The following is a 24,039-nucleotide window of genomic DNA, read 5'->3' as shown; positions in this document are numbered from 1 at the left end:
TTACTCCGTTTTCTCCCTCAGTGCTGAGGATTGAACTCAGAGCAAAATGCAGGCTAGGCAAGTGTTGTACCATTCAGTCACAGCTTGAGCTATACTTCCTTAATGTCATTTCATGTCACCTTATGACACAGAGTCATGTACAAAGCCTTCCATAGCATAATGGTGCTTGATGGTACGGTTTGACAGTATTCCCCATTATTTTTATTGTTCTTCTTTGAAAACCCCAACTCTCTTGATGTACTAATATGACCATGTGGAGAACTCTCCTTTTGATCTCAGGCTAGCCTTGCCATTTAGATATAAATGGAATGTGCTTCCTCCATCCCACCTTTGTTCATCAATCACTTGGTCGAATAATCCAGATTGATCTAGCTGCTTTCATAGTCAACCTGGACCTGGCTACTCCCCAAGACTCTATCTAAAGAGAAAGAATCATTTTTTTTCCTGGGTGTACCAATGCACCCCAAATGTTGAAACCCTTTTCCCATTCATCTGTAATTCTGAACTCTTGATGAGAAGAATGTGGTGGCTTTTGATTTTATTCATCAGGAGCTTGGAATGCTGAATGTGTAAATAAGTGAATTTTGTTTTTTTATGCAGATGCTGTCCAGTTGTTGCACTACTACATGTTCACTTTTTGTGACTCTTGATCTGTGGAAACAAATACTTTTCGCACATCATTTCTATTAGTGGACACCCATGCTCTCCCCAAAAGTTTATAACGCCACCATTGCTTTTAGCCTCATCGGTGATTATTAACTTCCCTACTGTTCTCTTCAAATGAAATGAAATGATAGAACAGAACAAACCCAGCAATGCCTCTGAGCCCTTACCTTAGAACTGAAGGATACTTTGGGTGGGGTCCTTGGAGTTAATCCAGAGACCTCACATCTGCCAGACAGACTTGTGCTGTCTTTCAGCTATGAGCTAAACTTCCATACCACTCACAACATTGACCAGGCTAGCCTGGAACTTCTGATCCTTCTGGCCTTAGACTCTCAAGTATCTGTGATGATAGGCCTAATGTATCAGTCCACATAAAATCAGGTGAGGATTTGTGTGTGTGTGTGTGTGTGTGTGTGTGTGTGTGTGTACCCCCAGAAATATTGTTTTTTACATTAAAAAATATCTAAAATATAAACAGGGTTTAGAAGTCTTGAAGGGATAACTGACTCACCTAAGTGAGCACCGACCTAGGAAAAATAACTTTAAATTCAGTCATCTATAACTGAGTTCCAGCAATAAGAGTTGTGAAGGCAAATAAAAAAGGAAGGGGTTGGAGGCTTCTAGGTAGATATATCACTGGACATGGGCTTGAAGGAGTTAGTGCAAAGAGGAAGAAACTTTCATAACTGAGCTACGATGGGGTAAATTAAACCTTTAATTCAGTAATTTTGGACCATTGTTTTTCATGCTTTACAGAAGCATTTTTTCAGAGTTTCCAAGATGGAGCAACATCATATATTTGTAGAGAAAATATTAACTACTCTACCAGTATTTCCCATGTCCTTCCTGTTCATACATTAGTACAATCACGTAGAAGAGGTTGTTTCCTCTGTGTGTGTGTGTGTGTGTGTGTGTGTGTGTGTGTGTGTGTGTGTGTAGCATACTGAGTGTGTGGTATATATAAGTGAGTGTGTAGTGGGTGCCTGAACAGGATATCCTGTTTCTCCCTCTACCACTCTCAGTCACATTGCCTTGAAGAAGGGCCTGGAAGGTTGGATGTTTAACCTAGGCTGCCCTTGCCATGGGGCTCTCTGAGTCTACTTTTCTCCACCCCCAACGCTGTGCATGTTATATGCATGTGAAGCTATGCTTGGCTTTTTACAAGTGCAGTGGGAATTCAAACTCAGGTACTCCTACAGGTAAAGAAAAATCTCTTACCCATGGAGCCACTCCCCAATCCCTCCTTCATTTTTAATGCTCACGGCTTGAGATCCTGTCAGAGGAGATCGCCTGTAGATTCGAGCACCATCTCTGTGTTGGGAGATGGAGAACAATGCTTATGGCCTGGCAGTCCCCATGATATTTAACCAGAGTGACAGTGGAGAGGTCACCTTCTGCATGTATTCAAGCTATTTCCAGTGATGCCAAGCATGCAAATTAATTTTACAGGTTTCTTTGAGTGAAATGATAAATGCCTTATTAGGAAACGTCTGCTTCCTTGAAGAAGAAAGCAGGATTTAATGTTTAGAACATGGACTTTGAGTTTCAGGCCATGTATCAATCAGAGAAATCTTACTGACTGTGATGATAATAGGTCCTCAAGGAGACTGCTTTTGTGAAAATGAAGAGCAGCTAAGCTACTGAGGCTTCAGACTCTGAGGTGGAGAAATTGTTTCAAATGAAAAGAGTTCTTTGAATGCCTCTAAGACTCTGATTAATTTACTTCTTTTATTGAATCTGTTGACCTTTGTACTTTTTCATTCTCCCACTTCCTTCCTCTTTTAATCCTTTTTTTCTTTTCATCCTTGTTTTCCCCCTTTTTATATTCCACATTTTCAATTTTACTATGATACGACAAGACCTATGAGTATAAATGGTCAAAAAATTCTTCCAGTAAATATATTTGTCATATGCATATGTTTATGTGTGTTTCCCCACACACATATTGTGTATGTGTGTGTGTGTCTGTGTGTGTGCGTTTTTGTGTACCTGTGTTTTATGTATGTAAATGCTTGTTGGTGGAATATGCTACTCTCACATCTATGAAACCCATGATGCAATTTTATGGCAAAATCTATGTCATATTTTAAAGGGTTTACACAAAAGTAAACTTTGTTAATAGAAAATGCTATCCTTGTAAGTAGGGTATATTTAGCAGACATGGCTTTTCTATTGTATTTTAAGAAAGACTCTGTGACACACAATGGGGCTGGAGTGGAGTACTGCAAACTACCAGCAGAACCGTTCGGAGGCTCACAGAGGAGTGTGTAATGCGTGTGGCACTTTAGGAGTGGCAAAGCGTTTTAGTGCGTCTCACCACCTGGCAGTGAGAATGAGATGAAGCCCGCATGTACAGTTTGAGGCTCCGCATTAAGTCCTGAAGGGATGTGCACGTTTGAACTCTCCGTCTCCAAGGATGCTGGAGGCAGACTGCTGGACCAGTTTTGAAGAACCTGACTCTTTCCTTCACAGAAATGGAATCATTCCACAAATCCTGCTTAAAATGAAACACAAATGTACTTCTGTTTAAGTGATCCTGCTCTGTGAAAATTCTGGGTGTATAGTGAGATTGTCTCTTATTTATGTAACAGAATGATCATTTTCTATTTGGTGTGCCCTCTAAGGGGTCTAAAATAGGTTTTAGTTTGACATCAATATATGGATTTAGGACAGTAGAATTTGAGAGACATTTACATTTTTGTCTTTTAGTTATATCGTGCAGCTGCTGAGAATGGCCACGGCTACAGGTGCTTTTGTTTTGTGTTTTGTTTTTAAAAGCCAGTTGTATCACATTGATGTAAACAAAACTTCATAGGATTCTGTAAATTTGAAGGGTCAAACTCTAATTAGATTAGTTTGCTCTGAGTCCCTGTGCAAGTCAACAATCTAAAGCAGTCTGCCAGATATCTGCCTGATGAGTCTGTCAACTCCAATATGCATCTGGTGATGTGGTGGTAAAAATGAATGTGTATATTCTTCTGTAGAACATGTTTCCAATCTGAGATACAGGAAACACAGTGTCCTAACTCGAGTTCAGCCTGGCCATAGTCAAATAAAGGATTCATTCTTGTTATTATTTCAAGGGGAAATTTTGCTGTCAAGCATTAGACATAAACAGAGTGGAAATGTTCCCAGGATTATGGTCTCAGAAACCTGCAGGCATTAAGAGCCTGTGGGATTCACTGAGGTATGTGTGAAGTTATTAATGTGAAATGTTCCTTTTTATGTTTTGCCATCTTTTAGGTCTGTGCTGGGGTCGAACAAAGAACCAGACCTTGTGCATCTCGAGGCCAGGACCGTAGATGGTCGTAAGTAAATCAACTACGTCCCCATGTTCCTGGTGGTATTAGTTCTGTCAGTAAGTTATGAACCGAGTCTGCAGCTACAGGAGTGACCATCCAGGTCATTTGGGGATGTGGATGACTCCTGTGCCCAGGAACCCAGAGTTTGCTTAATAGTTGTCATAAAACATGATTTCGCACAGATTTATAAATCTACCTCTGTATATATACAGATTAATTTCTGTTTGGATAGATGCAATACAGGAACCACTCCTAACCCCATGAATATGCCCTGATCGAAAATTCTAATACTCTGGATTCACCTGGAGCACAGTGACAGGCACATAGACACAGAGGACAACCTTGGAATTCCTCATTGCTACCTGCCTTTTGTAATGGATTTTCAAAAAAATGTATTTTTACTTTATGCATATGAGTATTTTGTCTTCATGAGTGTATGTGTGTCACATGTGTGCCTGGTGCATGGGGAGGTCAGAAGAAACCATTGGACACCCTTGAGTTAAGCACTGTTGTGAGCTACTGTACTGGCTAATTTTATATCAACTTGATGCAAGCCAGAGTCATCAGCGAGAACGGAGTCTCAATTGAGAAAATGTCTTCATAATATCAGTCTGTGGCAGGCCTGTAGGGTATCTTATGAATTAGTGATTCATGGAGGGCCCAGCCCATTTGCAGTGTAGCTACGGATGGGCTGGTGGTCCTAGGTTCTGTTAGAAACCAGGCTGAGCAAGGCATGGGGAACAAGGCAGTAAGCAACACTCCAACCTCACCTCTGCATCAGGTCCTGCCTCCATATTCCTGCCCTGTGTGAGTTCCTTCCTTACTGTCTTTGCTTATATACTGTTATAAGGAACTGTGAGGGAAATAAACCCTTTCCTCTTCATCTTTCTTCTGGTCATGGCATTTTATCACAATACTAAGTACTAGTAAGCCAAAAAAAACATCTAAAACATGGATTTTTGGAACCGAAATAGGACCCTTTGCTAGATACCATTAAGACAGCTCTACAACTCCCCACCCTCAACACACATATGCACACACTGTATGTGCACACTCACTTTTTATGAGACAAGGTCTCTTACTGTCCTGGAAATGCTCAAGTAGGCTCAGTCAGCTGGAAAGCCAAGTCCTGAGATCTACCTGTCACCATCTCCCCAGTACCAGGAGCACAAGTCTGAAACCACCCATGCCCAACTTCTGTTAAAACATAGGTTCTGTGGTTGGTAATTCAGTCTCTGTGAGCACCTATGGGCCCATGTTAGTTGACTCTGAAGGTCATCTTTTGGTGTCCTTGACCCCTCTGGCTCATTGAATTCTATCTCCTACTCTTCCCCCAAGTCTCCATGCGGTCTTTCTGATGTTTGACTGTGGGTCTCTCTATCTGTTTCCATCCACTGCTTGATGAAGCCTCCAAGATGGCAGCTGTGCTAGGTTCCTGTCTACAAGCACAGCAAAGTATCATTAATTGTATCAGGAGTTGGCTCTCTACCATGGGATGAGTCTCAACTTGGACTAGTCATTGGTTGGCTGTTCTCTCAGTCTCTCCTCCATCTTTATCCCTGCTCATCTTGTAGGCAGGACAAATTTGGGGTTGAGTTTTGTGAGTAGGTTGATGTCCTCCTCCCTCTAATGTAATTCCCTTCTGACTGCAGAAGATGACCACTTTGGACTCTATATCCCCCACTGGTAGGAATCTCCGCTAGGGCCACCCTCATAGATTCTCCAGAGCAGCCCCCATCCCAGGTCTCTAGGTAATCACAGAGATGCCCGCCCCCCATTTTCTAGTCTCACTCCCAGGCTGCTTTTTCTCCCCTCCCCACACCTGATTCCCATAATCCTCCTCACCCCTTCTCCAACCCATTTCCACCTAGTCACTGTACATATGTGGAACAGATGTGTAGCTTGGTCTTCATGTGGGTCTTCTAACAACTGTAACAGAGGCTGTCTCTAACGCTGTTGCCTGCCATTGTATTCCCTCCCCCTAACTAGATTGCCAGGTTGGGCCTCAGTAAGAGTCCTGCAGACACTGGGTGTCTGAGAACTGGATGGTACTCAAGGGGAGTTTCCTCTTCTCTAGAAGAGGGGGTCATGGGGAGAGGTACTTGTACAGGTAGGACTGGAAAGAGAGGAGGGAGGGACTTCTGACTGGGATGTAAAGTAAATAAACAAACAAATGGTTAAAAACGGCAGGACAATATCAACCAATCTGACCTCCCAGAGCTTCAAGGGACTAAACCACCAACCAAAGAATGTACATGGAGGGACCCATGGCTCCAGCTGCATATGTAGCAGAGGATGGCATTGTCTGGCATCAAAGGCAGAAGAGGCCCTTGGTCCTGTGATGATGCTTCAGCACAGGGGAATGCTAGGGTAGTAGAGTAGGAGTGGGTGGTTGGGTTGGGGAGCACCCACATGGAGGTAGGGGACAGGAGTGGGATGGAGGTTTTCGGAGAGGAAACTGGGAAGGGGGATAACATTTGAAGTGTAAATAAACAAAATAACCAATAAAAAATTTAAAAACGAGAAAAAAAAACAAACACAAATGAGCTGAGTTGGACTTGACTGGGTACTACATGGAAAATAATTAATGTTCAAGGTATTTGGGAGGGGGAGGATGTGGGTTCTAAGGATCGAACTCATGTCCCTATGCTTGCAAGGCAGGCACTTTGCCATCTAAGCTACTTTCCTAGCACCAAGCTCCCATTTTCTGAAGCATCCTGTTGTTGCTAGCTCTGGTTTGGTTTGGTTTCTTTGGTTTTGCTTTGTGGTTATTGGTGTCCTCGTTTTCTTAGACACCATCCGGGCAACACCTCATTGCTGTGTTTAGACATTCTCACAAAAGACTATGAGAGAAAGGTAAAAATGAATTAGGCCCCTGTGAGCCTCACCATAGGCAGCAGGAGGGGCAATGAGATCGTCAGCCTAGGATAAGTCATGTAAGAGCCCAGTCATGAGCCATGCCAGAGTGAAGAGCTTTAGTCAGTGAGAATTGTGTGGTTAGGTACACGATATCCAGGAAAGTAAGGTGCAAACCTAGAACCAAACCCATTTATAGACATAGGTCAAAAAGACCACTTATTATGTCACCTTGAAAATACCATTTCAAATCTTTACATCTCATTTTTATCTGAGAATTAAGAAAGTTCATAGTAATGGTTCAAAGTTAGCACTGATGGACAAACCATCTTGTGACAAGAGAAGTATTTTATGTAATTCACACAATTATTCCTCTTCACAGATATTTTAGACTGTTAAATTTCATGTTACGTAGGGGGAAACTAAAACATACATATCGTATGTGCAGGGTATTTAGAGGATTAGAGGATGCAGAAGAGGTTAGTGTCTATTCACAGAGCCCACTCAGCTGAGAGCAGGAAAGCTGGTACATATGAAGTGCTGTGCTTGGTGACCTCTCTGTCCACCATTTAAGAAACAGCAATGCAAGTTTCCTTCACCTGCTGTGGTCCTGAGGATCCTCTGCTGAGATATTACTTATTATGCATAAATGAGCATAAAACAAGTGGTAGTGGCAGACAGAATGAGAAAGGAAAAGCCATGTAGGAGGAGAAGACTAATGGAGTAAAAATAGGGAAAATGACAACATCTGTCCCAGATAAAAATGGTGCACCCTATTACTACAAAGCAAAGACATAGAGGAGTCATATGCCCAGCACTAACCCAGAGGGTGAACATGTTCTGCTTCTAACATGTTTCTGAGAATCGGAAAGAGCTGGCTCATTTCTCATAAGAACCAGCTCCCTCTCCTTGCTGCTTATAAATTCACAGGTAGAAGATAACTGCACTTGTAACCTCAAGTCAGAAAAGTAAGTCACCCATGGAACCCAAGTCCCAGAAGCCATATATCTTGTTGGGCTTTCATTTGAAATCTTCATGGGATATTTCCCTTTCTAAGTATTTTACTTCCTCTTTGGAGAATGCATATCTTCTTGGACATTGTGATTGGGAGCACAGAACTGAGACCAAGACTGACAGCCGTCCCTTACTCCTTGCACATCCAAGCAGGGCTGGCATGTATGACATTCCCATCAGTGCACTTGGCTGGCACAGAAGGCCTCAGCAGTATGAGCTTCTTTCTCCCTCTGCTTGTCATTATCTCAGTGAGCCTTCTTTTTCCCTGCAGCAGGTGATATTATCTTGAACTGAAGGTTCAGATTTACTACAGAGCATAGAGAGAAATCTTCTGAGCAAAAGCAGGCACTCAACTGCTCTGAAGATCTCATTGACTTCCATATAGGCATAGCTTCCTCCCGTGGTTTAGTACAGCATGGTGCCTGCCCGTTTCCTTAGCCTGTACCTCCCGCATGCCCTGATTCGAGGCCTTTGTGTTTGCCTCTAGCTTCTGGAACTAACTTACCAGGTTATATGTTTTCCCACAAGAAGCTGATACTTGCTTTTGCTGTTGCCTGGATACCTTCCTCTCTTTATCCTATTCTGAACAACTGAGTGTGGTTAGTCTTTGTGAATGGATTGGCCCACAGATGGAATACATATTTATTTGGGAAAACTTCCTTAACCTCATAATTTCAACCAGTATGTTTGATATTATCTAACTATTTTCCTTCATCTCTTAGAAATATTCCACTTCACGTGTATAATTGTACAACCAACTTTTCCTGCACATCCATCAGTGTGTAAAGTCTGCCAGGGCAGGGATCATAGGCATTGTCAGTGTCCTGTCTGCAGCACACACCTCTTCTGTGTACATTAGGAGTTTACCAAGCATGGGAACCCGATGGGTATGTGGGCACATGACTGACAGTGTCACCACCTATCTCCTCACATACCACATTGCCCAAAAATGTTGAAGCATTGCATTTCAAACTTTGCCATTTATGTATGTTTCATCTGGGGACCTTATTAAGATGTGAACTCTGTTTTAACGGGCGTTCAAGATTCCACAGCCTCAGTGATGCCCAGTGGAGATGGACTGTGCAATAATGCCCTTCGGTAGCAAAGTTTCACAGCAGAAAACTAATAAGAGAAAGCATTACACGGAGTTTTAGACTTTTTGAGGTTTGGGGGATGATGCTGTTTTTCTCTTTTGGGTTTCCTAGGCTACATAACCCAGTATCCTAGAATGCCTACAATGTGCCTACAATGCCATCGATCATCCACATCTGCATAGGTTCTTACACTTAACATTATTCTTGTGCTCATGGTAGACACTGGGGGTTATAATGTCAAAATGCCACCCAGATTCCACCCTCAAAAGGGTTCGTATATGTCACTTTCAATTTACCTACCTGTTGTACCTCATCTTTCCTTCATTCGTGAAAAGGCAGCATGTACAAAACTACCCCAAAATTGAGAAATGTATTCAATAAAAGTATTTCATCAAGTATTGAGTTTGAGAAGATATACCTGTCAAAACTAAACAACATGGAGAAATGCCTACTAATTGTAATGAAAGATTAACGCATACCATATGACCTGCTTCAATGAAAAAAAGGAAGAAAGAAAAAAATCATATTGACACTAAAGCATCCTTGGCCCTGTCGGCCTCTCTCTTCTGTTCCCACAGTTCCTATCTCAGAACAACCAGAATCCTTGGCTGCTGGTAACGGAAACAGAAGCAGAGACAGGAAGAAAGGCAGAGTTCAGAGTAGCCAAGTACAGAGTGCATTTATCAAAACCAGGCTGTTTACTGGTCAGTCGCTCCAAAAATTCCAGACTGTGTTAGCTCCCCACATTGCTTGCCAAAAAACCTCTTTGTTTTTTTTCATCTTTTCATTGTACTGTGGGGAATCCCATGGTTGGCATTCCAGGTCTCCTTGGCATAGTACATTCCAAGGCAGTATAATTTTAAAGAATTTGTTTATATTTTAATGTGTTCACAATCTTTTTTTTTTTGCCAAGGCAAGGCAAAAGGTTTGACACACAAAAAATGCTTCACTTGACAGTTTGGTTCATCCTCATGTGGGTTACAAATGCTTCACTGGATTTGTTAATCCAAGTTTCATTTTGATGTCATCAGCTGTCCTTGGATTACAATTTTAATTCATTTCTGTTTCAAAGGAGTTCCATGTTTGAAGGAACATGAGTGCTGAAAAGGTTCGTTCTATGACCGGTACAGTTATTTTATCAATTACATACTGAAATACACATGCCTTGTAGTTTACTATGGGACTAGAGTGGCACTGTCAGTGTACTACTTTCTGCATTGGCAAGCAAAGCTGAAAAGAACAAGCAGGATTCAAACCAATCATACAAGCATTCCCTGAAAACTATGAACATGTCCACCAGACATAGCTTTTGTTATCGATGTCCATACTGAGATGTGGACAAGTTGACAGACCCTCACCCAGAATGTAAAGATTTTACTGTTTACATATCTCTGTGGGTACGAGTGCATTCACCTTCTATATACCCAGAAGAAGAAGTAAGAAATAGCAACCCGTGCTCTATAATTTACCCCATCAATGTCCGTGTATATGCACATGACATCAGAGAGAAAGTGCTGGCCAGACCATTGTACTGAAAGCTTCGTGAAAAGCCACGATTCACATAATCCTTGGTATCCATCTAAACCATAGTTCAGAGCTTAAGACTCACTGAGTGACTGAGTGTGTGAGCAGCATTGTGTGGGCATGTTGTCCTAAAGAAAAGTGTGACTCTGGGGTCTTTACTCTCATATGCATGAGTCCAAGCAAGCTAATAACTCTCTGAGGTTGGATGTCATACTTCGTGATTGTGATTTTGGCAGAAAAGAACATAGCCTTTAATGTTTCTCGTGGCTAACATATATGTATGCATAGTTAAGCATATGTGCTCACCTGTGGGCACACACCATGCAGGGAGGCCTACAGAACCAAGATCCACCCTAATTGTTTCTCTTGTTTACTTCTGAAGCTGCAGCCTCAGTCAGAGACCTGGGCGTTTTTGTCCTGGTGGTGATCTATGCCAGTCTGGACAGAAGACAAGGGACAATTACTAGTCTCAGAGTCTATTTTCATGGCTAGGTAACCTTGTAACAAATTTCTCAAGGACCAATCTCTTTCACTGGGGAAAACAGGCTCTGGTTCTTTAGCCAACTGTGAAAATGATTGCCCCCAAACGCTGTAAAGTGAACCTCAAACCAGCTCTTTATAAATGGAGGTGAAACAAAGCAAATCTCACAAATTTATTTCACTGTTGAGCCCGTTAATTCTGTCTTGGGTAAAGCCAGAAATCTCTTTTATGTTTCCTGTCCTTTGCCATTACACGCTTTTGTCCACATGGAAGGATGTGCATACTGTATGAATGGACTATAGGGATGCTTGAATGCTATAGCAAGGGAGTCTAGAGCCTCGCCCTTAAGTTTGTTGTTATCCAAGTTATCCAGTGTTGAGCCAATATCACTGAAAACACAAATTACTTCTACAGCAACAGCAATAACTTTATTAAGAAAAACAGAAATGATACAACAGAACTGTGGTCAGTAGTCACACAATCACAAGGCTAATCCATTCAGTGGCCATCATCTATCTCCTTGCTGGGAAACGGTAGTCAGGTTAGGAGAATTAAAAGACAAATTAATCATCTCACCTATTTCTTAGGAAAATCTTTCTTCAACACAATAAAAAAATGGTTCCTCATTTTTCTGGCTCATTTGACTATGTATGGATATTTCTTGTATGTTATCATCTCAGTTTGAAAATTTAAATGTCATTTCTCTGTAGTTTCTTGTTCCCAACTTAACCTCTATGAACTCTGTGAAAGCAGTGCTTATGAATCCTCTGTGTTGTGGGATGGGGGTTAAATTTGTATGTCTATTCACAGACATCATCACTTGAATACTTCTCTTTTGTAAATCATTGGGACACAATTTGTGTTGGTGATCAAAAAGTCAAGTTAAAAATTTCTCTCTACATTTGACATTGGCCTCCAACGACTTCATGGTTTAATTAATACATGGAAACACATAACAATGATTGGTAATCTAATAATCACTATCTCAGTAAAAGACCTTTGCCTATTTTAGACAATTTTGATGTGCACACATCTTTATTCTATTTAGTTAGTAATCACTCATGCTTATACAATAGCAACAACCAAAGGGGAGTGGTTAGAAGTCCAGCCCCTGAGCCAGACAGACATGCATTTTAAATCCCTAAACATTGTCAGCTTGTGTCCTGAAATGTGTGTGGCCATAAAGAGCTGGGCAATCAGTAGATTCCTGTGTTGCTCTTTAGACTCTCCACAATCAAGAATCCTATGAACGAGGCTAAACATAACCCATCTGCTGAGCAGTCGAACATGCCATGTTCTTATTGTTTGAATCTGTGTTCATTTTGGAATAAACATGAGGGTTTTCATTTGATCCACTTTCTGATTTGATTTCACTGTACTTCATAAGATAGCAATTCTTTGTAATACTTTAGAGAATATTAATACTTCATGAGTTTTATTTGGGGCAAAGTATAACATATATATCTAACCACATTCCAGGCAAAGTTCCAATGCCAGCAAATAGTTAGCTTTACTGATTCCCACTGAGAACCTTTATGTATTTCCTCTTTTAGTCAATGTATGGGAGCATATACGATGAAACCTTGGGAGGGATTAGGGGTCCAATTTTACTACGGTAATGATTGCAATAGGTTAAACATTTTCCAATTACTGAATATATGCACCCTCACCTTTCTCTCATGATCAAGCAGGACATCAAGCTGTTGACAGAACCCAGGAGCTGAAATCAGTTACAGTTCTTCCTGGTGGGGTCAATTGGACACATTTCCCATTGCAAGTGTCTGGATTCAAGGTGTTACTCTTTTGTAATAAGGATGTTTTTTGAAGTAGTAGCCTATAATTAGCCTCTCCAACTCACCAGGAAACTATAAGTAAGGAAATACACCCCTCCCTTATAATGCACATCTTATGATGACATCACCCAAATAGACTCATGTCGGCCATTTTCATTTTGAATGCTTCATAGCCATTTTGAACTACTTCCTCTGCCTCCTATGGGCCATGCATTTGCCAGAAGGTCTGCACTTCCTAAGGACAAGATCCCAAAGATGCTCAGAGAACTTATGCCCTAATTCTGGGCAGAGACTGCCATTTCTGTTGGGTCCTTACAATCTTTCAGGATATCGCAGCAGCAGTCTGTAAGCATGTGAGTGATGACGTCTAATAAATGGAAAATTACAGGGTTTCTCACTCTAGCTTTCAAGAAGCCGGGATCATGAAGATGCTGGCAGGTTGGCATGAATTTCCTTTAATCCTGTACTTTGGAAAGCAACAGTAAAAAGCACCATGTATTTTGTTTTGTGCTGCTGTTGCTCTTGGTTTGTTTTCAGCCCTCAGAGGTAGGTGCTGTTGTTATGCCCCTCATTAAAATAGGAAAGGGAATGAGGCTTACAATGATTAAATGCTTTTCCTATGGTTGTTATGCTAAGATGTCAGGCCAGGACTGCTTCATTCCAGATCTCGTATTTATTTTGTTTACCCAGCACACGCTGTTGGCTACCTCTGCTGTGCTGAGTCCTCTCCTGGGCAGCGATGAGGAATGGAGAAAGGCTGCAAAGGCCCTGCTCTCATCCGCGTTAACTTCTAGCTTGAAAGACAAATCACAAATGAGAGCAGAATGCGTTTATTTGGGAAATGTTTATGTAAGCATGTAAGAAAGCAAGCAGTGTACAAAGTCAGTCCGGAATGGGAGGAAGTTGGCAAGGAAAAACATCTTTGGTAAAGAGGTATCTGATATTTGAGCCAAAAAAAAAAAAAAGTCAAACAGTGTGTGGTATGGTGGAAGAAGGCACAGCTAGACAGAGCAACTACAAAGGACACGGAGTTTGGGTGTGCCTGGACAATGTCTGGACTATCATGTGACAGGGAAAGAGTGACTTCTGTCTTTATACAATCTGTCATGGAAGATGGGAAGAGTACTATGTTCCTTAGTGGGCACCTACTATGTCGCAAGTATGATACTTAGGATAGAGAGCCGCAGCAACTTGATGTTACTAAGCAAAGCAATGGTTGGTTTACTCTATCCTCCAGGATCTGTTCCCTGAGCTGCATCTCTCCTAGAATCCATCTATGACATTCAGATATATAAATCTATGTAAATAAACCTAGCCGTCTAGCAAACCAAGCCAACCAAACAAATAAAAAGGTTGTAGCACAGAAAGTGTATCCAGTGAGTTAACTCCATGGGTAAAGATACTTGCCACAAAGATCGATTACCTGAGTTTAATCCCCTGGATCCACGTGATAAAATTGGAGAACCGATTATTTCAGGTTGTCCTATGGCCTCTGCACACAGACCCTCACTAAAAGAGAAAGATAATGTAATTGTAAAAAGAAAGAACTCTAGCTACTTTCTTCCCTATGCACTAAACGGTTTTCACTGTTTCCTGTTTCCCCTGGTCTCTCATTTCCTCCTGGCTTTGCTTCATTCTCTTTCCTTCTTGCCTCTCTCTCCTCTCATTCTTTGTAAGATTAATTTGGAAAGCTAAAGTAATAATGTACATCTCACTTTGTCAGGGTTGAGTGTGACCTGTACACCTGACACATGTCTTCCTGAACTGGAGTCATTTGTAGTGTGAGCTAACAGTGACCATGAGCTAGATTGGTCTTACACATGCGCGCGCACACACACACACACACACACACACACACACACACACACACACACACTTTCCTCCAGTATAGTCCACATCCTCTCTTGATTTTGTGCCAAAATAAACATTGTTTGGGGGTGACGCCTTATCTATGCTCCTGTGCAGAATAACTTGCACTTTTCACTGGGCTTTGCTATAGTTACCCTGACCACCAAAAAAAAGTATTTTTTCTCTTCACAATAGATTAAAGTAGAAACAAGTCTCCTCTGTCTCAAGGAGTCCAGACTGTGGAAGCCATAAGTCCACTATTCTGTGAGATATTAAATTAAACAAACCTAAGATCCCAGTCACAAGAGAAATATATTCAGAGATATGAAGGTTGGTAGTTTCTCATCCATAGACCTGAATATCTCACAAGATATACTCAGCATATTATTTTGCAAATGGTTTAATGAATTTTCTGTATTTCCTTTATTTTTGTGATTTTAATGATCTCTTGTGTTCCTAATTTCATGCTTCGCCAAACTTTTATTATTCTAGGACATTCTCTGTTTTATTCACAGCTTCTTAGTGTCAGTAGACTAGTAAAAAATATTTTATTTGCTTATTTATTTACTTATTCATTTATTTAAATCCCAAAAACTGCCCCCTCCTGGACCCCACTTCTGAGGTTCTCTCCCACTACCCTCATCTTCTCCCTTGAGAGGGCGGGCCTACTGGATATCCCTCTGACCCTGACTCATCAAATCTCTGCCAGATTAAGCACATCCTCTCCCACTGAGCCCAGACAGGGCAGCCCTGTTGAGAAATGGATACCACAGTCAGGCTGCAGCTTTAGGGAGAGCCTCCACTTCAGATGTTTGGGTCCCACATGGAGACAAAGCTGCATATGTGCCAGGAGGCTTCATTTCAGCCTGTGTACTTAAAAAAAAAAAAAAAAAACAAAAACAGAAGGAGGAGGACAAGAAGGAGGAAGAGGAAGAAGAGGAGAAGAAGGAGGGGTGGGAGTAGGAGGAGGAGGAAGGAGGAGGAGGAGGAGAAGAAGAGGAAGAAGAAGAAGAAGAAGAAGAAGAAGAAGAAGAAGAAGAAGAAGAAGAAGAAGAAGAAGAAGAAGAAGAAGAAGAAGAAGAAGAAGAAGAAGAAGACATTTGGTTTAGAAATGCATCTCAGGGATTGAACACGGGCCTAGCATTTTCTAGGCCATTGGATTATTCTCTCCAATATAAAGAAAGGAAAAGGAAAGGAAAAATTAATAACTCACACTGGTTCTAAATTAATAAAATTTAAAAAAATAAAAAAGTTTGGCTCATAGGTCATATCAGTGCAGAACATCCCAAAATAGATAATTTCTCAGAAATGGCTCATCTCTAATGTACACATTCAGAGTTGATGTTACGCACTTCTGATGATACAGTGTTTAACTGGCCCATTACACTGAGGATGCTCAAAGAGCAATTAGAAGTGCACAGAAACAACAGTGTGTTTTTGCATATTTCTCTCTCTCTCTCTCTCTCTCTCTCTCTCTCTCTCTCTCTCTCTCTGTGTGTGTGTGTGTGTGTGTGTTGGTTAAGGACATTTAGCATAAAGATTTAAATGAGTAATAAAACATCAAGAAGAACATAAGAAAATTTTCTATGTGGAATTTTGGGTGTTAAAATTTGTTCTGCTTTAAAGTTGAAAATTAACAGGGGATAGGAAAACATATAAGTGCTTGTGAACACCTACAGTTTACATTCTGTTGATAGTTAATCTTTTACAATATAAAGGTTATGAAAGCCCTTGGAGCTAAATACATATTTCTTAAATAATAGAAGGAATGAATACCATAGGTGTACGGAATGAATACAGTCCCATAGGTGTACAGAATGAATACAGTCCTATAGGTGTGCGATGTGTATTTTATGTTTTGCCTGTCATTTAATAGCACGTAAACTTGCACAAATCTCATTCTTAGATCTTGGTTTCTTCACCTGTTTAAAACCATCACTACCAACAACAAAAATTACTATCTGTAATTTCTGCAAAGTTGCAAAGAGGAAAGGTCCTTGTGATCCAGTTGGCATAGTTCTGACCCAAGATAGAGACTGCCCTGGCAATTCTGGAGGTCAACACTGCAGTTGCTGTCAATGGAGACATTCCGAGCTCTGCCTGAGACCCAGGAAAAACTTCAATTAAAGCCCAAGAAGAATTTGAATGGAAAATCAGGAGAGGAAAAGGCAACTCAAGCCAGCAGATCTCTCTAAAGGAACATAGGGTGTCTGCCCACTGCGAGTAATCATGTCATTTTGAAATGGTAGAGATTCTGAAAACACGAGCTTGCCAGCGACATCAGAGATCTTTGTTAAGGCTTGCCAGGAGAGGAAAGAAATGGATAAAGACCTTTCAGACCTTAGAGCAAGAGTTTGGTTTTAACATCTATCCATATTCTAAAATTCTAAAAGCTCTCCTTACAGAGAGAGTCTGCATACTAGCTTAGGAAATGACCCCACAATAACATGGCTTGTAGGACGTGAAGCAGGGGCAAAGGGGTCACTCAAGTGAAAGAGAAGACCACCTACACAACAAGAAGGCTCGTATGTCAAATGCAAAAGTGTCTCCATATTCCTAACCATGGTTACTGGTTTTCCAGGCTCAGCCTGCTGACCACTATTTCCCACTGCTCGTATAGGTATTCATTACTTGCTGTCTTTTGAGAGTGAGAACCTGTGCTAATTAATTGTCAACTTGAAACCCAGAAGCATGGATTTTGGCAACTGTCTTGATTAGCTTAATTGAGGTTGAAGACTGGCCCACTTTGGTGGACCCTGTTCCCTTGACTGGAATTTCATAGTACAAAAGAAGAAGACAATGGGCTAAACTCATGAAGCTATTGCTGGCTCCTTCTTGATTGTGGATAGAATGTGACCAGCTGCCTCAGGCTTCTACCACTATGACTATCTCAGAGCTACAGACTGTAAGGTTAAGTAATTCCTTGCCTACTATTTTATTGCTGTGAAGAGTCAGCATGATCAAGGCAACTTATGAAATAAAGCATTTAATTTAGGCCTTATTTACAGTTTTAGAGGATGAGTCCAGGATCATCAAGTGGAGAGCATGATAGCAGGAAGGCAGACATGATGGTTGTGCAGTAGCTGAGAGTTTACATCTGATCCACAAGCAAAAGTCAGAACGAGAGAGAGAGAGAGAGAGAGAGAGAGAGAGAGAGAGAGAGAGAGAGACCTTGCTATTGGTTTATGAAAACAGTTACTCGTATAAGATACAAGTTTAAGGCTTTAAGAAAATATTTGCACAAACCATACATCTTATAAGGAGTGAATACCCCAAGTCTGTAAAGAAGTCACTTCAGTAATGAGAAATAAAATAGCCCAATTGAATAACTTAAGGACCAGAAGACAATTCTCAGAAAAAGGTACATGAGATCAACAGATATGTGACAAGATGTACATAACTACTTACCAGAAATGAAATCCAAGGGAAACCCGCAATGTAATAAAGTCATACCCAACATAAAATCCATTATCATAATGAGCAGATACATTTCAGTGAGCATGTAGGGAGAATGAAGCCTGGGTGCACTGTTGAGAGGAGTTTAAATCAATGTGTAATATAGAAAGGTACATGAATGTTCCTTAATCATTTGATTAATCAATTCTGTTCCTGTTATGTAATAAATAAATGTAAAAGGTATATTGAGATATATCTGCACTCTCATGTTTCTTAGGACTTTGTTCATAATAGTTGGAGGATGATTATGAGTTAAGTGATTGTCAGAAGATCAATAAAAATGAAAATGGCATATTTACACAGTGAGTTACACTTCATCCTTTAACATTGGAAAGTCTTGTCATGAATAAACCTGAAGGCCAGGATGGCAAGTGAAATATGCAATGGAAAGAATGAATTACCATTTCTACCATCCATGCCTGGGACTGGACCTAAATTTTCTCTGTTCCAGGCTGGTCTTGAATTAAGGAATGTGTTTATCTTTGTAAACATAAACAAAATCTTAACTGGTGGGATCTCCTGTGATTGCCACCCTCTAAATCTCTTTATCTAGTTCCTTAGTATCTTTCTGATAAGTTGGCTCACTGTTCTTTTAGATTCATGAAGCCCCTCATATAATTCATATTGTATCCTTATGTTTTACATAGTTGAGAAATTATATATTTTTAGACTCATGTTATTAGAGTTCTTTCCCACAGCCTTAAGAGCTGTCCTGAAGGTCTCAGCACTTATCATTTTGCCAAGATATTAGCCATACCTTTGCCTCCTGGACTAGCGCAGTCTTTGATTATCATGGAGATATTAATGGGGAAGAAATTCCTTGAAGGAAAAATCTGAAAATATGTACATTATTATACAAACAAGCCTTATGCCGATAGCAGCCATCAACACTTGTGGAAGCCCATGCCTGCTAGCCCTGTCCTAGAGGCAGGAACAATTGCATTCCACCCAAATAAGGTCATGCCAGACCATAAACATCCCTGGAAAGAGTTAAATAAGGACAGAAAGTGTCTTAGCTACTTTTCCTGTTGGTATGAAAGAGTACCCTGACAAAGCCATTTAAGGAGGGAAGATTTTAGTTTGAAATACTGTTCCAGAAACAGTCCATGTGAGGTCTAAGCTCTAAATCCAAGAAAGAAAAAGAATTCAAGGAATCTAAAGTATATGAGATATACTTGATTCAGTGACACACAGGCTGCTAGGTAGGAAGATGCTGACACATACCCTGGTAAATATGGGCCAACAGTAAGCACACACACAGACCAGCACACAAGGTAAAGGCAAACACACACAGGCCTAGAAGGGCTGGCTTTTTGCAAAAGACAAAATGTCAAAATGGAGGCCTCTGATTTTAAAGCCAAATTTATACACAATGTGACCTTCTGCTGAGAATTGTAATAAAGCTACTTCTTTTGGGTTCCTTGGACATACAGTATCTACCATCATTGGCTAATGTACAGCCCCAAGATGATAGGTGTCAACCATGTTTACATAATTCTTACCAATGACATGCTGTCTGTGGTAGTTTTAATGAGAATGTTCCTCCTTAGCCCATATATTTGAATCCTTGGTCCTGGTTGTTAGAACTCTTTTGGAATGATTAAGAGGTTTAGCCTTGTTGTTGGAGGTGTCTATGTTCTGCATGGTGGCAGGAAGGCAGACATGATATAGGAACAGTAGTTGAGCACTTGCAAGTGATCCATAAACAGGAATCAATGGGGGGTTGGAGAGAGAGAGAGAGAGAGAGAGAGAGAGAGAGAGAGAGAGGGATTGTTTTTTGATACTGACCTTTAAAAGTCTTAAAGCCCACCCCCAGTGACACTGAGATTGAAGACTTGATCACTTTTATTGACACTGTTCCTTTGACAGAAATCCCATGCTACATAAAATAGAAAGAGTGACCTAAGCATAGGAACCCCTGACTGCTTCCTTCTTGGCTATTTGTTAGCTTCTCGGCCATTTTGCTTTTTGATTTCTTACAATTCCATGATTTCTGTGACTTTGGAAAATCTTTACTCAGACCAATTTTTTTTAATCCCCTATTGTAAGTATACCTTTCCTTAGCTAACTGTAATTGTCATTTCAGAGGCTTATTGCTGAATAAGCTCACCCTTTCTAGTTCTTTCTGAACTCTGATTTGTTCAATTCAGCTGTTCTGGCTCAAACTCTTTGCCAAGGTGACTAACTCAATCTGGCTTCTCTCAGTTTCTTACTGAATTGCTCTGCTTGGAGTCAAATCAACTCTGGAAATTTGTTCTAATTCTCTGTCTCCTTCTATTCTCTAACTTCAACTGCCTCTGCTGACTTGCACTGGACTCCATGAACTTGTGAATGAGCCGAACTCTACTGTACAGCACTGACTGCAGTGACTCCCACCTGACTAACGTTCTCTCCCCGCACTGATCTTTTCTGTACTGTTCTTGTGAAAGTTAGATGTATCCAACGCATGACTCATTCTGTCAAATCTTTCTCTGACTCATCATTTTGTCTGTCCCTCAGTTAGCTATTACTTTCAAACATGGCTGCTTCCTTTTACAAACTAATTTTACCTTGAAAATGAGCACTAAAGGAGTGTCTTCATTTCAACTTCAGTGATTAATTGTGTGTGATGTATCTGAATTCCAGCTATATCCAGCTAAGTCTTGATCCTTTGCCACAGTAGCCATGTTGCTGGATTAAAATCCCTCTACATATGAAGTTTCTTCTGGTAGTTTTACTCTATCAGTACTAACATTAAAATTTGAGTTGATATCTATATATGAGACAAAAATCTGATTTTATCTTTCTGAACTTGAATATCCCACTACTTAAAGAAGAGACCATTCCTGCTCTCTTGTTTATTTTTGTTTTCTTTTGTTGAAGATCATTGACCATGAGTGTGTGATGTTGTGTTGGATGGCACCAGTATTCTTTATCTTTGTTTACTACAAGTATATCCCAATACAGTGGCTTTTATTACAATAGATTTAGAAGTAAGTAATAAGATGCCATTTGCTTTGCTGTATCTGCTCAACATTGCTTTGGCTACTCAGGAAATTTCATGGTCCCATATGCAGGGAAAGCAATGTCAATTACAATTCAATAAAACAGTGAATCAAACCCAAAACCTGGATATGAACACAAACATAGATTTCCTCAACAGCAGGGAGAAATACTGGTGATTAAAGAGAGAAGATTTAAATGACAACCACAGCTCATGTCACCTGAGCACAGTCTAACCAGGCACCAGAATAACACTGGAGAACCAAGATGGTTCATAAAAATAGTGTCAATGTGGATAGCATATATTTCTATGATATGAAATAGATCACGGGGCTGAGTAGTCTATGTAGCTTTACCACGACAGCAGCCCTCAGTCTGAACTTAACTTCCCATTCCTCAAACAGAGCCTGGCTTTTACAGGCAGCACCTCCTCTCTGTATCAGCACTAGTTTGTGGTAGAAGGGGAGTGCATTATGCCACACAGCAGCTGTTACAGAGTGAGGATATTTGAAAAGAACAGTGCAGTACCCTAATTACCTATGGCAAGAAAAACATCTGTGTGTGAGAAGTAATGAAATTAATTCTAGCATGTAGCAGTTGCATACATTAATTGACATTAATTAATGCCAAATTACATAGACTTCCTATGGAATCTCATCACGCACTCATCAGAATAGAATACGGAGAGAGTTCTTCATACTTAATGCTATTACAGCAAATCTCAAGGGGAATAAGAGTGATTGGTCCCTCATTATGAACCGCAGCCAATTTCTTTCTATTTCCATTAGAAGGAGAAAGGGAGAAAACTAAACCCTTTACCAGGCAGGCAGTCAGAAACAATCACTTACCCTTCGGTTTTTAAATTTCACTTTTTGCTATCCTGAACAGAAATAGAAGGCTAATTTAGAGGCTTTCCTTGTGTTGCTTAGCTTGTGTTACCTACCTTGAATGCTTAGATCAAAGATGGCTCACTGTACAGGTGAACCAGACTGCAAAGAATTGGGAAGCAGAAGAAACCAGAATGTTGAGTAGTGTCTCCTGAATCTGCTTATCTCACAAGGCCATTATGACCTGCACCTACCCAGGTGAGAAATGCTGGCTCATCAATTTAACGTCCCCGTTTCCCATTCTTTCATTTACGGCCTTGCTGTGCCTGGTGACATCTCATGTAAGTTTTATTCACATTCTTGCCTACGCACTCATAGAATGATGTCTGTTTATACAACTTGCCAAAAAGTGGGTCCACGCTATAATATTGTGCCATCCTATTTTTAAAAGCTTTTACTTGGAAATGATTTTAGAAAGACAGAGAGGTTACCAAGCTGGGTACAATAGTGTGCACTCTCCGCACACTCTCATCTTGTTTGAGCATCGTCATAACCAGTGCTTAATTTTCAAAGCCAAAAATGTATCAAATAATATTGATTGGTAATTTGTCTTAATCACATATACTTTAAGTATTCAGTCCTAAAGTAGAAATTTAATAGTGAATTGAATGTTTCACACTTTACATATTTCCTCTTTGTTTCATCTATTTTTTTAAAGTATCACTAAATATTTCTGAGGCTGGGGAGGTGACTCAGTGGTTAAGAGACTTGCTGCTTTTACAGAGGACCAGCATTCAGTACCCAGACACATATAGGGGAATCTCACAGCCATATATGACTCTAGCTGCAAGGGATACTCTTGTCTCCTTGAGTATGCTCAGATGTACACACACACACACACACACACACACACACACACACACACACACACACAGAGGCACAGACACTTTAAAAACTCTCTAAGCGGGGTTGGGGATTTAGCTCAGTGGTAGAGCACTTGCCTAGCAGGCGCAAGGCCCTGGGTTCGGTCCCCAGCTCCGGAAAAAAAAAAGACCAAAAAACTCTCTAAGCACTGAAAAAATTAACAGTGGGGGTTTGTGTGTCCGGGGCTACATATGGATGTCAGAGGACAACTTCGTGGGTTCAGTTATCTCTTTCCACTTTTCATGGTTTCGGGCATCCTATCAGGTCTCTAGGTTTTCATGTGGTTCCCTTTCCCTCCCAAAGGAAGGTCCTTGTTAGGCTTTATTAAGCACTTTCTGATAAATATAGGAATCTTCCCATAATGTCCTGATTTTCTGAAATGAAATCCTTAGAAATGCATCAGAGATCCAAGGATACAATCTTAGGCATCTTGCTCCACACTGCAAAATACTGTGTAACAGGATGAATTTATGAATGCTCTCATTTGTGTGTAGATGAACTCACTGATACTTAAGTATAAGAAACCAAAGTCTGGTTCATAAAAGTCAGCAAAGACACATAGGGATGTTCATGTGACATATGAAATAAAAGTGAAGAAAAACTGTAGTTAAGCCAAACAAGTCACACACACTTCAAGTCCCTGCCATCTTCTGCTGTTCCATAAGCTACCATATTTACTCTCTGTATGTGGAAATCACTTGGCGTATTATTGGCTGTAGTATCGTGACCATTAACTGTATTATATACCTGTCAACATCCATTAGAATATCGACCCTATAGACCAGAAGTTCTCTACCTGTGGGCTGTGACCTCTTTGAGGTTTGAAAGACCTTTCTACAGGAGTCACCTAGGACCATCAAAAACACAGGTCTCTATAGTATAATTCATAATGGTTGCAAAATTATGAAGTAGCAGCAAAAATAATTTTACAGTTGGGGATTATCATGACATCAGGAACTGAATTGAAAAGTCATGGCATGAGGAGAGCCGAGAACAGCAGTAACTGACTGTGACAAATAATACTGCTTTGTTTGTTTTGCTAGTCTCAGATTAACAATTTATACATAAATGACCTATAAATACCATGTGTGTATTAACATCTTTCCATCCGATGTTTGAAGAGGATTCGAAGAGGAGATTGAAATCTTGAAGAACATTGCCAGACACCATTATAAATAAAATAATTATACAGATTCATCCAGGAGTCTTCATTACTTGTCAGGTCTATCATCACAGTGGGAGTTACGCTAACCTTGGAAGCCCAGGAAACCC

General features: G+C 40.5%; 1 protein-coding gene across 9 annotated transcripts in view; it reads left to right on the top strand.

The window, feature by feature from the left end:
- Nucleotides 1-24,039, top strand: part of Sorcs1 (sortilin-related VPS10 domain containing receptor 1) — a 513,248-nt gene that overhangs the window by 356,430 nt on the left and 132,779 nt on the right. For all 9 annotated transcript variants that reach the window (NM_001438077.1, XM_087565405.1, XM_087565378.1 and 6 more), the window contains 1 exon segment: nt 3,910-3,974. In NM_001438077.1, the coding sequence (NP_001425006.1) occupies nt 3,910-3,974 (65 nt within the window).

The sequence above is a fragment of the Rattus norvegicus genome, chromosome 1 (assembly GCF_021556685.1).
Source record: "Rattus norvegicus strain SHRSP/BbbUtx chromosome 1, alternate assembly SHRSP_T2T, whole genome shotgun sequence".
NCBI classification, from domain to species: Eukaryota; Metazoa; Chordata; class Mammalia; order Rodentia; family Muridae; genus Rattus; species Rattus norvegicus.
This window is presented reverse-complemented; position numbering and strand designations above follow the sequence as displayed.